The sequence below is a fragment of the Mixophyes fleayi genome, chromosome 11 (assembly GCF_038048845.1).
Source record: "Mixophyes fleayi isolate aMixFle1 chromosome 11, aMixFle1.hap1, whole genome shotgun sequence".
In the NCBI taxonomy this organism is placed as follows: domain Eukaryota; kingdom Metazoa; phylum Chordata; class Amphibia; order Anura; family Limnodynastidae; genus Mixophyes; species Mixophyes fleayi.
Window position 1 is genome coordinate 89,500,556 of NC_134412.1, and position 15,941 is coordinate 89,516,496.

The following is a 15,941-nucleotide window of genomic DNA, read 5'->3' on the forward strand; positions in this document are numbered from 1 at the left end:
TAGAATGAAGGAAGACTGGAACTGTAAAAAACTTTCCGGAAACATTAAAGGTTGATGGGAAAATAAAATTTGAACTCATGCGGACAGATCAGATCAGATGTTTTAAAATCAGCCAACAAAACCTTTAGTACAAGGAGGAATTTTCACAATAAGCTTTATTATATTTGATGAGAATGAATTAAATTATGTAAACAATGGCCAAGGATTTGTAAGATCTATTATATTCGATTACTTATAGGATTACAGCTAGGTAGCAATGGGATTTTAATCTTCCTTAAAAGTAAGTCGTTTCCAAAAGATATTCTGTGTAACCACGACATTTTTAAGGAATAAAGTGAAGATAGAACTTTTCTTAAAAAAGATTTTTTCTATTTTTCATTTAATTCATCAATGGTATAGAGCACCCATGTAAAATATTTTTCAATTTATAATTAAATATAATATAATTCTTATGGGATTAGAATTTAAAAATTCCTTAGGCCTCTTGGGATAAAGGTTCCTCTCCAGGGATTTCATCAACATTTAAATTAATGCAGGATGTTTGTGTCAGATAAGTCTGCCTTCTTTCAAGTCTCTCTGAGATGCACTTTAATGAAAACATAACTAATTATCCCAAATAAATCAACATGAATTTAGCAGCACAATAACCCAAACACAAAAAAATGAAAAAGAAAAAATAAAATTCTGAAAACATAAAGGTGAATGGGAAACTTTAGTTGAACTCATGTAGACAGAACAGTCTTCTTCAGTGTCCCAGGTGAGAGAAAACCGATGTTTGAAGATTCTCTATTTGACATTTACGAACTTGACGCACGGACAAGGAGATCTCTCCCTCTATATTTGTCCTTGAGTTGGTCAGACAGACCTTGTACAAAAAAAATGTGACGAGTGCTTTATTATTTCAGCTGGTCTCTGAGCAAGGGAATGGAACTGATCTACCAAAGTTATTGGAATATTTAGTTTAATGGACTCTTCAGTGTTCATCAAAAATCCCTTCAAGAAGACTTGGACTTCCCTGCCAGTAGACCAGGAACTTTGGACTTCAATGGAATCTTGCCAGGAGACCGCTGATGCCCACCATAGCAGCAGGGTATTACATATGCTGACACTGCCACCATGTTGCCAAAACACTGAAAGACAGTGAACATTGAGTTCAAACGTATATTAAATGTGCGTAATTAATTGCAAGCACATATTATATTACTAAAGAAACACTTCGGAAATGCCTGTAAACTTACTACTACAGAGTTATTAAAGAGACCTTGCAACACAATCCACTATAGTACTGATTGTGATAGATAAAGCTAATAATACATAACAATTTCAGCAGCTACAAAAGATTTGTTTTGCACATATCTGGAAGCGGAATATCACAGCGAAAGTGACTGTGAAGACTACAGTTGTGGTTTATTTGCTTTTATATTGCATAGGTCTGCTCCATTTTTTTTGTATGAATATATTTTCTTTTTAAGAAGAACACATCATATATTCAACTGGCATTGAGTTATATTAAGAGTAAAATATATTTGAATAGTATTGCTTTATAACTAAAAAACTGTACTCATATTGTATATGTTGTTAATTATTCTTTTGTCCATACATTTTAAGTGACATATTGTTCCCACAGAATAAATCTTACGCCACTTAATTTGTTTGGTGTCCTACTTTTATTAGTGACCCGAAGGTTCTCTGTCCCACTGCCGTGTCATGATTTGAAGAAGAGCATCCAGAGACTAGGTACAAGCCGCGCGACATTCTAATACCTACCTTAAGGAGTGTTACACAGTGATAGTCGGATGGTGATCCTATGTGGTGGAGCATGATTTTCATGCTGAGTCCTATAATAAAAGGACTCAATATCTCTCAAAACCAAATGTGTAAATGGCTGGGCTTCAAGATGATTGTAAAAAAGGAAAGATCAGCTTTGGTTTTGGATGGAAGACCTGAAAGTGCACTAAAGATCTACATATTCTGCTACAACTTCATGAAGTATGTTTTCAATGTCTGATTGAGTCAACATAACTTCACCTCATCATTTCTCTCTAACCAGGTGAATCATAATCCTAATACCTTTCACAATTTCATTTTTCCAAATCTACTAGGAGAAAATGCAATGCATTTACATAAAATTTCTGAAAGGGACAATGTGATGTTAGAAAGATTCATCACCTAATTTGGAACATTTTACCCACAATCCAATGATATTCCTCCTTCTTGTTTCGGAGTGCCTTGTTGCACTCTGTGGCTCCAGATGGATCCTTGTCCTAAATGTCTTTTTGTGCTTTGATCACCTAATTCTCTCCTTTGGTCGCCTTTTCCTGAAAACATCATCCTGTCCTGCTGTATAGTGAATCTAGTAGGTGCGTGCTCATTCTAATTGATATAACCTTTGCACTTGAGTCAGCAATAACATTGAGTCTATATATTAGCTTGTAGGTCTTGTCAATGTTCTAAAATGAGCTGTTGAATATGTATAGAACAGCTACAGTGTTGGGGGTATTTACACAAAATGATAACACATGATAATGAGATGAGATGAGTTCCTGATTAAAGTTGCATTTAGCTGATTAATATATATGAATATACCACTGTCAAAGATGTTTTATTATGGATGAAGCCAATTTATTAACATGAAAATATTTACATTGTTTTATCTTATATTAGTATATAATTATATTTGATGTGGTTTTATTATGTTAATTGGATCCTTGCGTGCGAGCTGATGAGAGGGATATGAACAGGAATGAAGGAGTTAATTCAAAGAACGGATGTTTCTAATCACAGTTAGTGAACAAAGACTTGCAAGAATTTCTCCAAAGTCTCCATTGAATCCAGGGGAGCCAAAAGGACCAAGACACGCCTATATACCTTCTCAGCCAATTGTAATATGACATTTGTAAATTGTAACACAACCTACTTTTCTTGCTACTAAAAGTATCTGTCTGGTCTGTGGATGACCAGAGATATCAGAGACTGAAATTGAGATTGATAATATTATCACAGCGCAAGCTTTTCTTTTGTAAATAAACAATGATATCATTTTTTTTCTTAAAGTTTCTTTTGCTGAAGATATTAAATTATTACTTTAACACCACTGTTCCCAAACCTTGATGAATCTGGTCCTCTTATCATACTAACACCCTGGACTCATTGGGATATATAACTGTTGGAGACTTTTTTGGCTCCTAAATACAATTGAGCAGATGATTGAGATGAATTAATCTATGTGTAGACAGTATTAAGAAGACCAGACACTGCAAATCTTTGATTAAGCAATATTTGTGAATAAGATAATTGTTCCCTGTGATTACCAGTCTTTTATTCTTATTTTATCATATCATATCAAGTACTAAGATATATTATTAGCGCTTATCTATTTTATATTTTTATTTTATAGAAGTATTGAGATATTGTGACAGGCCGATCAAAATGGCCACTGAGCTCCATTTTGTTGTTTTCATACTTTGTGCATTGTAAAATGCTTGTTTGATCAAAGGCTGGGTAGAGACGTCTCCACATATTTTTCTAGGGAGGTGTCTCAGATGCTTGCTGCATGTGTGCAAAGAAAGTATCTTTCTTATCAGTAGTGTACCAATAGGGAATCTGAAAATCAGGTTCATACCCTTAAATGTAAGTTAATTTCAAGACCCTTTGTTCTCGAAGTATAAAAGCTGGAATTCAGCCAGAGAGACTCTCGCCTCATGATTGGACCTTGATGCAGAAAGGTGCCCGATGTGTTAGCAGCATTCGTGTGAAAGGAGGAGTTCTAGAAATTGACTGTTACTTGAACATATGAGATTCTGATATTGGAAGCTAAGTATTCATTTAATTTCACTTTTATATTATGCTCATTGTAATAATAAAGATAAACTTTGCAATAAATCTTGCAGTCATGAGTCATTAACTCTTTGAAACCTAGAGAACCTCATTCATCCTGGAACAGATTTTAAATGTTATTGGTTCTGTTAAGTGTGGCTACTTGTTCTATAATTAGAATTGAACTATATATTTAGAGTTCTTCTATTTTCCTGCACTGTTCAGATTTTATGAGTATCTTGTTCTACCTTAGGCTGGCTCACTGGGCTACCTGCATTTTTTTTCCATTAAAAATTGCCTAATAGGCTGTCTTGCCCCCCATCCTAAAATTTGTCAGCCCTCCCCTGTGTCGTCATATTGTAAATATAGGTGATAAATCAGGGAGTGATTTTGAAATATTGAGGCTCTAATTTGTCTCAATTATTCAATCAAAACTGTCAGGCAGTATCTTAAACACCAACCACACAAAGTCCCAACTTTCCCTCAAATCCTCTTTGGCATTATTCCCCATCTGTGTCAATAACTTAAGAGGATGGGAAAATAATAAGGATATGCTAGAGTGACTCCACTGATTAAATGACAACAGTGAACCTTGGTCAGCTGTCATACCCACCAACTGATCACAACTTAGGGTGAACATAAAAAAATGCCCATTTGCATATTGGCATATATGCATCTACACACATACAGGTAACCTTAAATCTAGGGTACAGATATGTCCGGAGCAAATATATGACAATCATCATCATAATCAGCTTGATAACGGCCTTTGTCTGAGTAGACTCCGATCTTTACGTAAGGACGTGCTTACCTTACCACACCATGCACTTACTGTACTGCACTTGCCTGTGAATGGCCCTGATCCCCCTGCACAATCTGCAAGTATCAGATACTTGCAGCTCAAAACACAAGTGCAAATTTATGCTGCACAACTGTACTTATGTACTAATAAATCACCACCTTAATCTGAGATTCTATTATCTTCCAAATTGCAAAAATGAATTGATGCGTTAATAGAGTTAATATCAATAAGGACACGTTAACACAAATATTCAGTTATACAGTATTCTGAAATTACTTTATTAAGGTTTGACATTGGGAAATTCATGTGAAGATCTGTTATATTTCCAACTTTTATTTACTGCCGAGATTTACTTCTCCCTGTGAGCTGTGAGGACTATAACCGCCTCATAGTCAATAAGATCACTCACTGCCTTTCTTTTGAGAACGTTACAGTGATCAATAATAAACCCTTCTTCAGTGACAACTTTTCTTATATCGTTCTCATCATATTTTAAAACATGGAACCTGTCCTGCCCAATCATGAAATAAGTTGCATTTAAAAGCCCAACTAATATCAGGTGTCCTCCAGGTTTTATCATCTTATCAATTTTCCTCAGATTTCTGATGCAATCATCTTGGTCTTTACTGCTTAAATCTAGTATCCCCACAGTGATTACACAGTCGGCTTGTGGTAGCACCACCAGGTCTGTGATATTTTCCTTCTTAATGTCACATTTCACAATCTGCTTTATTGCTGTCTTCAACCTCATTTCTTTGTCCTCACATTGGTCACTGAAAATACAAACACAATAATGGTAATTTACAAGAATAAAGCGCAGGTCCCTCACAAATGTGCCCAATCTGGTTCAATGAACATGTGTTTTATTTTAAGTCTATGGGAATGGATAAAGGTTCCATCTTCTGATAGGAGTTAAGGAATGCTTGGGATTTTCCTTGTTGAGCGTGGGGTTGAATAGCTTTGAGATTTCATTGTGTGGGGGCAGGGTTATTTAAATTCCATCCTTAATGGTTTATTAGCACAAGCTCACAATAAATCAAGTGCTATAATAGATTCCAATTCTATTGATATTTCAATTAAGACATGGATAGCAGCTCTCTTTTTGTAATTGGTTACAGCATCCTTATCTTCAGACCAGCTTTCCAAAATGTTTCCTTTTAACAATATAAAAAGAATACATGAATATAATAATTTACGGATTTGGTGAACTGTATGGCAAAAAGTGACAGAAAATGTTACTAGAGTGGTAGGACATAACATGGACATTGATCTCTATATCCACCAAACATTCATTCTTATATTTATTTTCACAAAGTACCCTTATGAAAACAGGCTCATGATTACCATGATCAACTACCAAATGATGGTAATTTTTCTGCAAGTTATACCACTTTGTATATTTTATCCACTTGACATAAAGAAGGTACAAGATTTGACACATCGTAATAACAAGTCCTGCACAGAGAAACTTAGTGGGATATTTACTAACCTGCGGTTTGTTGCAACCCCAGGTTTTCATATGGTTTGATATGCGGTTTGTAAACCGAGTGGTTTACTAAAGGGCAAACCACATATAAAACACTTCGTTTTAGACCACTATGGCCCTCACAACCCCGAGTATTTGGGAAAAACCCCACTGATTTTTTCTTTTAATTCTCTTTATTTGCAAAAGATTTAAAGTAACATAAAAATGAAAACAAACAGTCGTAGCAATGCAAAAAATTGTACAATCAAGGTACCTATAACACAATTAACACAGATTGCATTGTCATAACAGGCCATCAATATAGGGAAATGTTCCAGACTAGTCCATTGATCTGACGTGAAGCAAAATGCCACGAACGATCCGCGCCTTGTGTGCAATCTTGAGACTGTTACCATTTTACAATTATATGGGGGAGGGGGAATGTAGGGAATATTAGGAAGGGAGCGTTCCAGAGGGGGGAAAGGGATGTGAGAGGGACTGCGATAGGATAAGGAGTGGTTTTACAGTAGGCCGGGCAGGGGGGTTGATTGGTGTGAAATCCTGGTATCCTAAATGATATGAAAGGAGGTCACCTTGATGTTTGGAGGCTGGTGATGTACTCTATCCAGGATATGAACCAGATACGGTTAATTACCTCCTGACGTGAGGGGGAGGTGGCTGATTTTATTCCAGTTCGAGCTATTTGAAACTTCGCTGTGCAGGAGAGAACCCTATTGATTTTAAGCATAGGGCTGTTAGCCTCTGGACAAGGCACACAGGGGTCCCCATGCTTATGGCCACCTTGTTATAGTGGAGTCAAGCCAAGGCTGCCTAGAACAGGGGCTGGATGAGCCTTTTGGGGATTCTTATTATTTATTTTGTACAAAATTTAGACAGTGCTGTTTGTATGGGAAATGCTTTTATCATTATTGTCGAAGTCGTATAATTGGATGAACGAAAGTATATTGGTTAATATTGTTTTGCCGTGCGATTGCGATTTGTACGCCACGTAACACAGATCCGTACGCCACCTAGCACAGCGCGTGGTGCGATCGCACGGTAAAATACGCACGTACACACTCGCATTACAACATTTAGTTATTTATATAATTCATATTCATGCTAGTCCGTTACACTGTAATTTATGAGCAGATAGTATTTGGTTTATTATTAGTTTATATAATATGATTATATGTACACTTCAGTGATATTTAAGGTTCAGCTTATAGGAAAGGTGTCATGTCTAATATCATATTAATCCTTTTTACATCAGCAGCTGCTCGGTGCATTTGGCGAAGAGATCGCACATTGCATACTCTAGTTATTGATGTTAGAGAATAAACCTTTAATATGATATTAACTGTCATATGCAAATGGACTGATTGTAATTGGAGTTTGGCGGGAAGAACAGAGCAGTTTGGCGGGAAGAACAGAGCTCATCCCCTGGAGAGACCCCCACTTTTGGATTCCTTAGATTAAATCAGCCTATGATGTGTAACCCCCTGGACCCTCCTGATGCCAGGACCAATAGAAGCAAGCTATACCACCTGCATTGTTTCACTGTATCTCTGTTTGCATATAAGCAGTAGCTCTCATGTAGTGTTCAGTCTACTCTGATCACAGTATTCAAGGGTGAATTACTGGCTACTGGTGCCCGTGGTTAGCGCAGCGGTATGTATTTAACTTTTGGTATTGGCTGTACTGTACTGTATTATATTACAATCATGTATTGAATTGTTAACTTGTTACATTTGCTAAAATAAATCACTTTGTGCGTTAGAAACACAATACAATACAATGCTTATTTGAAAACAATACAATTACTTTAATATTATTTACATATTAACTGTAATCTATACAGAGATTGTTTTAGTGGGGAGATATAGAAAATATATGTAGAGAAGTGGTGTTCCAGAAAACATTATTTGCTGGTCACACAAGCTTTGTAAATGGGGGTGTAAATTACTATGTGGATTTTTGGTTAATCAGCATCTATTTGAAATTTAATTTGTTGGTGGCAAATGTCTGATATTTAGATGCATTTCAGATTTCTCCAATAACTTAGACGATTGTTCGATTTGTGAGGATTGCCTCTTGCTGAGATCTCACTATAATCAAAAGCCTAATTCTGAAACGATATCTCTGCCCAAACAATATCATGGAATATGTAGTATAGGGCGAAGCTATCTAGGTTTGGGGGCGAGGAGGTTGACAGGTTCCTAACCCTCATATAAAGAATTGTTTCGTGTAATAAATATTTTTTTCAGGACAACTCTTTTATTTTTTAAAAAATTATTCTTTTATTTGTAAAAGACACTTTTTTAAAAACAAAGCAAAAAAAAAACCCCAACACTTTTAAATGTATTTAAAGTATTTCATGTAATGACAATATTGTCATTATAAAAACTGCATTTTAGCTTATATACCTGTTTCCTTCTAATGCTGTAACATATGTTGATGTGTGATTCCACTGAAACGCTCCTGTACATGTGTTCAGCCATCGGTTCAGTTCCATGACACATTTGTCAGTAAACCTCAGTATATAGATGTGTTTGAAAAATTCACAGGCTGAATAGAGATGGTAAACCAAAGGACCAATACTGATGTCAATGACAGTTTCCCCCTTAATATGACCTGCAGGGTAAGATTCCAGTGATTAGAAAGTGCAATATGTTATGTAGCATTTGTTCTATACATCAGTCTGTAACGTGATGTTATGGATACACAACAGCATCACAAGGCTCCCGTTGCAGCTTCACTATATGAGAAATATAAACTAATATACATACAACTGGATTCATACCACATAAAACTTTAAATGTAGTATCTGGGACCACCACTTCCACCAAAACATTCAAAGATTGATTTATAGTCCCCAGCAGTAAGTATAATGGGTGTATGAATGCTATGAATTCTCATAGAACTGTTAAATGAAATATCATCAATGATTACAATGGTGCATATAAAATATTAAACAATACCATAGCTATAAATATTACACATATCGATAAGCCTGCAATACTATGCAATACTAAACGTGACAAAACCAATGCAATGATAATGGTACAGCTGGATGTGGTGTTGGGTGGGAGCCTAATATTTATTTTAAAAGATAACATCTACCTAGAGAAGTGGTATGCAGACATACACTACCCAAGAGGATTATTAGGTAGATATTCTATAAGCTGCCCATGTAATCTGCGACATATTATAGAGACAAAACAACTGACACAAACTTTGTCATAACTAAACATAAATAAAGGTCCCTTATACTAAACTTACAATTTTAATGTACTGAGGCCCTAAGTGGCTCCTTTCATTATCTAATGGTTGCTTGCTTTCCAAGTGTTACATCTCACTGCATAAGAACCGCTTTAGCAAAAGGCATCTAATAAAAATAATAATTTAACCTTAGCAGTAAGATAAAGTATAGTATACATACCTGCTTTGAAGATGTGGTGAAGTTCCTCCAAGGGAGATTTCAACATGTCATTTTCAAAGACCATTTCTGGTTTATCTGAAAAATAAGTATCTAGAAATCCTCTAGAATCAAAGTCGTCCACATGATAGAACTTACGGCAGGTAGAGTCCATCTTGTAGTATTGTATCACAAACTGTCTGACTCTCTCGTCTTTGTCTCTTTTGTACTTGACTGTTCCAGGAATACTGTTTATATTTACCAGGATCCAGCTATTTAAATTAGTCAGCAGCAGGAACATCATTATCATCACATGACGATTTATCTTCATGAGTCGGTGATGGGAATGCAGGTGATGGTAACATAATCTCCTAAGGTACAATAAATTACCATAGTATCTGTTTTTAAAATAACATTCTATATTTCAATAAAATGTAGAAACATTTAAGTATATTTCATTATAATGTATGTAGTACAAATATATACACAAATAATATCAGCTCTTTATAGTTAATGTACAGGATAACTACACCTTTATAGACTTTTATACTTGGGTTACAAGTGCATCTTTTTGTGACAAGTCTTTCTCTTCAGTACACAGTTGAATGCAGTGTTCTCCATAGGTCTGAGTCATTAAGGACAGTAAAGCAAAAAAAGGAGTAAATGTTCTCCGGAACAAACCATGTTACAATGCAAGGGGTGCAAATTAATTTATTATTTTGCACATAAGTTACATTCTGGCTGTTTTTCATCTGGCACACAAAAACTTGATCAGCTTTATTTTTACACTGAAATATAAAGCTGATCAAAGGTGACGCCTGCAGGGGAACAGGACCGATGCACACAGATACCTTACCTTCCGAACGATGACCATTTTCCGTCCCCTTCGGATTCACGCCAGCCGCTCTCCACCTCGGCATCCTGTTCTTTCCTTTTCCGGCAGACCAGCAACTGTACCTCCGTCAGATCACTCCCCTTCTCTATGGGGAAGAAACAGAAATTACAACCCATGCTTACCAGAAAGGGACTGTCCGAGGCTACGGCAAGGGGAAACCTTCACTCAGCCCCGTCTGCCAACATAGAGAAGACTATCTTCTCACTATGGGGTCACTCACTGAATCCCAAGGACCAGTCGCCACCTGCACGTCCGGGGCTCACTGGAGCAATGCTCCACCGGAGTGGTGGCTTCCGCTCTGAACCACCAGTGGCCACTACCGGAACTCGAGGCGGTCATGTTCGTACAAGTGGAACTCCACCTCAATCTGGAACCGCCAAGGACCCTGCCGGAAATCAGACTGGGACACCCGATTGGAACTACGGGATGCACCCTTGGAACTCAAAAGGGCTGTGCTGCACTGCCAGTGAGGGGCCCAATCACTGCCTCAGGAATTCCTTTGTAACCCTGGGGAGCTACAGGACGGGAAGACTACTGTGTGTCCTAACTCTCACTACGTGTGTGCTCTATCTACCCCTTGTCCTCACAGACACAGAGTATCACAAGATTACATTAGGAAACAAGTGCCTGCCTTCAATGTGGGCCTGGCGACTTGCACCTGTAAATAAACATACACAGCACAACCAAATACAATGCATAATACTGTATTTCACCACATAAGCTCAATAACCCTTTGCTGCTGTATCTGGAAGGCTAACAACAGGATACACTTACCTCTGCTAACTAACCAGCTGGTTTGTATAGCAGTAACAGGAGCCTGCTGCTCAACTGTTGCCTAGGACTATAACCTAGATCCACTTACACCTCTGGGTCCTGCGCCCTATTCTAACTCAGTCTCTCACGCCCGCTCTGCCAATAAGGGCCTGGTACACTGGCTTTATCTAATGGAGCCTTTTACCCCTCTCACTACATGGCCTTGTGCCCTTCCTCACTATGGGCTCTGAGCTGAGCTAACTAGGGCCTTGTGCCCTTTCTGTCTATGGGCTCTATGCACACCTAACTAGGGCCTTGTGCCCCGACTATGGGCTTTGGTCGATATTGGCTCACTCATTGGGCTGCCGATTGGGCAGCAATGGGAAGTGAGCCCTGATTGGCTCACCTGCCCACTATTGTCCGGACCTGCAGAAGAAGAGAAGTAGTCACCGGCACTGGAACGCAGGAACGGTGAGTAGATTTTCCTTTCTTCTGCTTTCACCCTCTTCACTGGCACTTCAAGGGGACACATCATCTTCGCCCTCTTCCTGGGCATGGCAGCGGAGCACATCTCTACACTAGGGCATGCCTTACCCCAAATACAAATTTGTCCCCACATTTTAAATTTACCTCCCCCTCCATTGTAACATGGTTTTGCCCAGATGCAAAGTTACTCCTTTTTTATGCTTTGCTCTCCTTAATGACTCAGACCCCATATAAGCAGCCCCCAGCTTTTGTGTAATCAGATCTGAACTGACTATTGTTAATGTTAATGAGACATGAAATTTGTTTTTCTCCCAATTGTAACAACTTTTCATTTTTATTTTTGGTGGTCAATCTGTACTTTATAATGCACCTAACCATAGAAAAAGGTACCCCTATTAAAAGTCATGGCCAATATCCAGTTATCAAAAGCCTAAGGCTGTGCAAACTCGTAATATTCTCTAGTGTCCATTATCTCAGTGGAATAACCGATCTTTCAAAATAAAATCTAATTTCTACATCTATGCATAAAACAATATAATTATTGTGTATATTCGGTACGCAGCAGCCTTATAATCTTACAGTTAGTTGGGTCTGCTCATTATAATAAGCTTTCGCAAATGAATCTCCCTTTCAACCCTAATTATTGAGCATTCCCGCCAAATTTGCAGGGTTTGATACACATTTATTTTTCAAGTATATAAATTCAAGCCAGACTGTTGTTGATACACCAACAGACTACACGTCACGTGTCTTGTGTGTGACTTACCTCCTTGGGGAAAAATGTTGTTTTAGCATTGACCCATTTCCTGGTATCTTTTGTATTATACTGTATACAGTGGAAAACATTTCAGGGTAAGTTTTGGAAAATTTCAGGCACCAACATAAATGAGTTTTTAAGAAAAATGAAGCAACTTTTGCTCAAATTTGAGGACAAGCCCCCCTGTGAGGACTCAGCAGCTGTATAATGTTTTTTTTAGAAGGGTTCGACAGAATATATGCGCTAGGTCCTCACATTGCCCCCTTAATAGCAGATGATGTGGCAAAGCTTCAGACCCTTTTTCACTGAAAACACCAGCAAGAGTAAGGTACTTTAGCGGAAGAAAGGAGTGACACTTAGACGAGGCTAACTGTATGGGTCTTACAGACATCACTGAGATTAAGTAATACAAGAATGACCCCAAGCCAGAATATGTCCAAAATACCAATCAATTTTTTGCAATCTGGAAATGACAAATAAGGTAAAAGACTCATAAAGAAATTAATAAATTTGTAAATGAATTGTCACAGTCTAGCAAGACACAAAAGCATTTTTATTTAGACTACCATCCCTTCCATAATTCATATTTAAGCGGATAGTAGAAATTTGATACTGTTGCAACAGTAAACAATGAAACTACTCTAGAATGAAGGAAGAATGGAACTGTAAAAGACTTTCTGGAAACAATAAAGGTTGATGGGAAAATAAACTTTGAACTCATGTGGATTGAGCCGATCAGAGGTTTTGAAATCAGCCAACAAAACCTTTAGAACAAAGAGGAATTTTCACAATAAGGTGTATATATATACGTTTACAGCTAGGTAGCAATGGGATTTTAATCTTCCTTAAAAGTAGTTTCCAAAAGATATTCTGGATAACTCTGACTTTTGAAGGAATAAAGTAAAGATAGAACCTTTCTTAAATAAAGATTTTTTCTATTTTTCATTTAATTCAGCAATGGTATACAGCACCCATGTAAAATATTATTCAATTTATAATTAAATATAATATAATTTTTATGGGATTAGAATTTAAAAATTCCTTAGGCCTCTAGGGATAAAGGTTCCTCTCCAGGTATTTCATCAGCATTCAAATTAGTGCAGAATGTTTGTGTCAGATAAGTCTGCATTCTTTCAAGTCTCTCTGAGATGCACTTTAATGAAAACATAATTCATTTTCCAAAATAAATCAACATGAATTTAGCAGCACAATAACCCCAATAGAAAAAAAATGAAAAAGGAAAAAACTAAGAGAAAACAGATGTTTGAAGATTCTCTATTTGACATTTACTAACTTGACGCACGGACAAGGAGATCTCTCACTCTATATTTGTCCTTGAGTTGGTCAGACAGACCTTGTCCAAAAAAATGATATGAGTGCTTTATTATTTCAGCTGGTCTCTGAGCAAGGGAATGGAACTGATCTACCAAAGTTATTGGAATATTTAGTTTAATGGCCTTTTCAGTGTTCATCAGAAATCCCTTCAAGAAGACTTGGACTTCACTGCCAGTAGACCAGGAACTTCGGACTTCAATGGAATCTTACCAGGAGTCCGCTGATGCCCACCATAGCAGCAGGGTATTACATATGCTGACACTGCCACCATGTTGACAAAACACTGAAAGACAGTGACCATTGAGTTCAAACTTATATTAAATGTGCGTAATTAATTGCAAGCAAATATTAAATGACTAAAATAACACCTCCGAAATGCCTGTAAACTTACTACTACAGAGTTACTAAAGAGACCTTGCAACACAAGCAACTATACTACTGATCGGTATAGATAAAGCTAATAATACATAGCAATTTCAGCAGCTACAAAAGATTTGTTTCGCACATATTTGGAAGCGGAACATCACAGCGAAAGTGACTGTGAAGACTACAGTTGTGGTTTGTTTGCTTTTATATTGCATCGATCTGCTCCATTTTTCTTGTATAAATATATTTTCCTTTAAAGAAGAACACATCATATATTCAACTGGCATTGAGTTATATTAAAATATATGTGAATAGTATTGCTTTATAACTAAAAATCTGTACTCATATTGTATATGTTGTTAATTATTCTTTTGTCCATAAATTTTTAAGTGGCATATTGTATTGTTCCCACAGAGTAAATCTGACGCCTCTTAATTTGTTTGGTGTCCTACTTTTATTGGGGACCTGAAGGTTCTCTGTCCCACTGCCGTGTCATGATTTAGAGAAGAGCATCCAGAGACCAGGTACAAGCCGCACAACATTCTAACACCTACCTCAAGGAGTGTTACACAGTGATAGTCGGATGGTGATCCTATGTGGTGCAGTGTGATTTTTATGCTGAGTCTAAAAATGAAAGGACTCAATATCTCTCAAAACCAAATGTCTAAATGTCTGGGCTTCAAGAAGGTTGTTAAAAAGGAAAGATCAGCTTAGGTTTTGGATGGAAGACCTGAAATTGCACTAAAGATCTACATTTTCTTCTAAAACTTCATGAAGTATGTTTTCAATGTCTGATTGAGTCAACATAACTTCACCTCATCATTTCTCTCTAACCAGGTCCATCATAATTCTAATACCTTTCACGATTTCATTTGCAAAATCTACAAGGGGAAAATGCATTGCATTTACATAAAATTTCTGTAAGGGACAATGTGATGTTAGAAAGATTCATCACGTAATTTGGAAGATGTTACTCACAATCCAATGATATTTCTCCTTCTTGTTTCGGAATGTGCCTTGTTGCACTCCAATTGGATCCTTGTCCTAAAGGTCTTTTTGTGCTTTGATCACCTAATTCTCTCCTTTGGTCAACTTTTCCTGAAAACATCATCCTGTCCTGCTGTATAGTGAATCTAGTAGGTGCATGTTTATTCTAATTGATATAAATTTTGGATACAACGACACAGTTAAGGGATTGGCTCTTATCTCTGTTCCTGAAGAGAAAAGCTACATTTTATTGATAATTCTTGATATCTCTCAAAATTTTCTCACGATCACTGACTTCTTATATTGTTTTAATTAAGATTGCAGCATTGCATATACACTCAAAGGAAGTGCAATGGAAAGGGATAATGTGTCATTTAACGAGATTTTAATTGATATATTCAATTACCTTACAAAGTTTCTACAAAAATGTTATATTGGATATTAGTTGAATCCATTTTTTATTCAGGACAAAATCAGAGAAGAAATAAGTCTGTGCTCCCATATTATACATGATATCAGCTGTATGGTAATATAAATGCCTTATATTTATACAAGACAAAAATAAATTTTTGGTTAGCACTTGTCCCACTGCATGTCTGTGTGTATCTAGAAAAACTAAAACATGAGGCAATGGTTCATATGTTGATCAAAACTTTAAGCCTGCACCCCAGCATAAAGGGTACCTCATTTTATGCAGGTCCTACCATGACCTATATGCTTCAAGCACAATTAAAATGCATTTAAAAACACATGCACTCCCCCCCGTGTATAGGGAATTAGATCTAACAAGGCCTGTCGGGTAAGCCACACCCAAAAAGGCCTTAAAAATGATGTACATTATGGTGCTTGTGGGAGTCGGGA

General features: G+C 37.0%; 1 protein-coding gene across 2 annotated transcripts; it reads right to left on the bottom strand.

Annotated features, from left to right (window-relative positions):
- Positions 1–4,907: 4,907 nt before the first annotated feature.
- Positions 4,908–9,707, bottom strand: LOC142107787 (nicotinamide N-methyltransferase-like). 2 transcript variants are annotated; one of them, XM_075191402.1, is made up of 3 exons: positions 9,526–9,707; positions 8,510–8,717; positions 4,908–5,391 (listed from the first exon to the last, which is right to left on the bottom strand). In XM_075191402.1, the coding sequence occupies exons 1-3, from the start codon at positions 9,674–9,676 to the stop codon at positions 4,968–4,970; spliced, it is 783 nt and encodes a 260-aa protein (XP_075047503.1). In that variant the 5' UTR covers positions 9,677–9,707; the 3' UTR covers positions 4,908–4,967. The 2 variants fall into 2 exon arrangements, with proteins under 2 accessions (XP_075047503.1, XP_075047504.1); XM_075191403.1 differs by having other exon boundaries at positions 9,661–9,695.
- Positions 9,708–15,941: the final 6,234 nt, after the last annotated feature.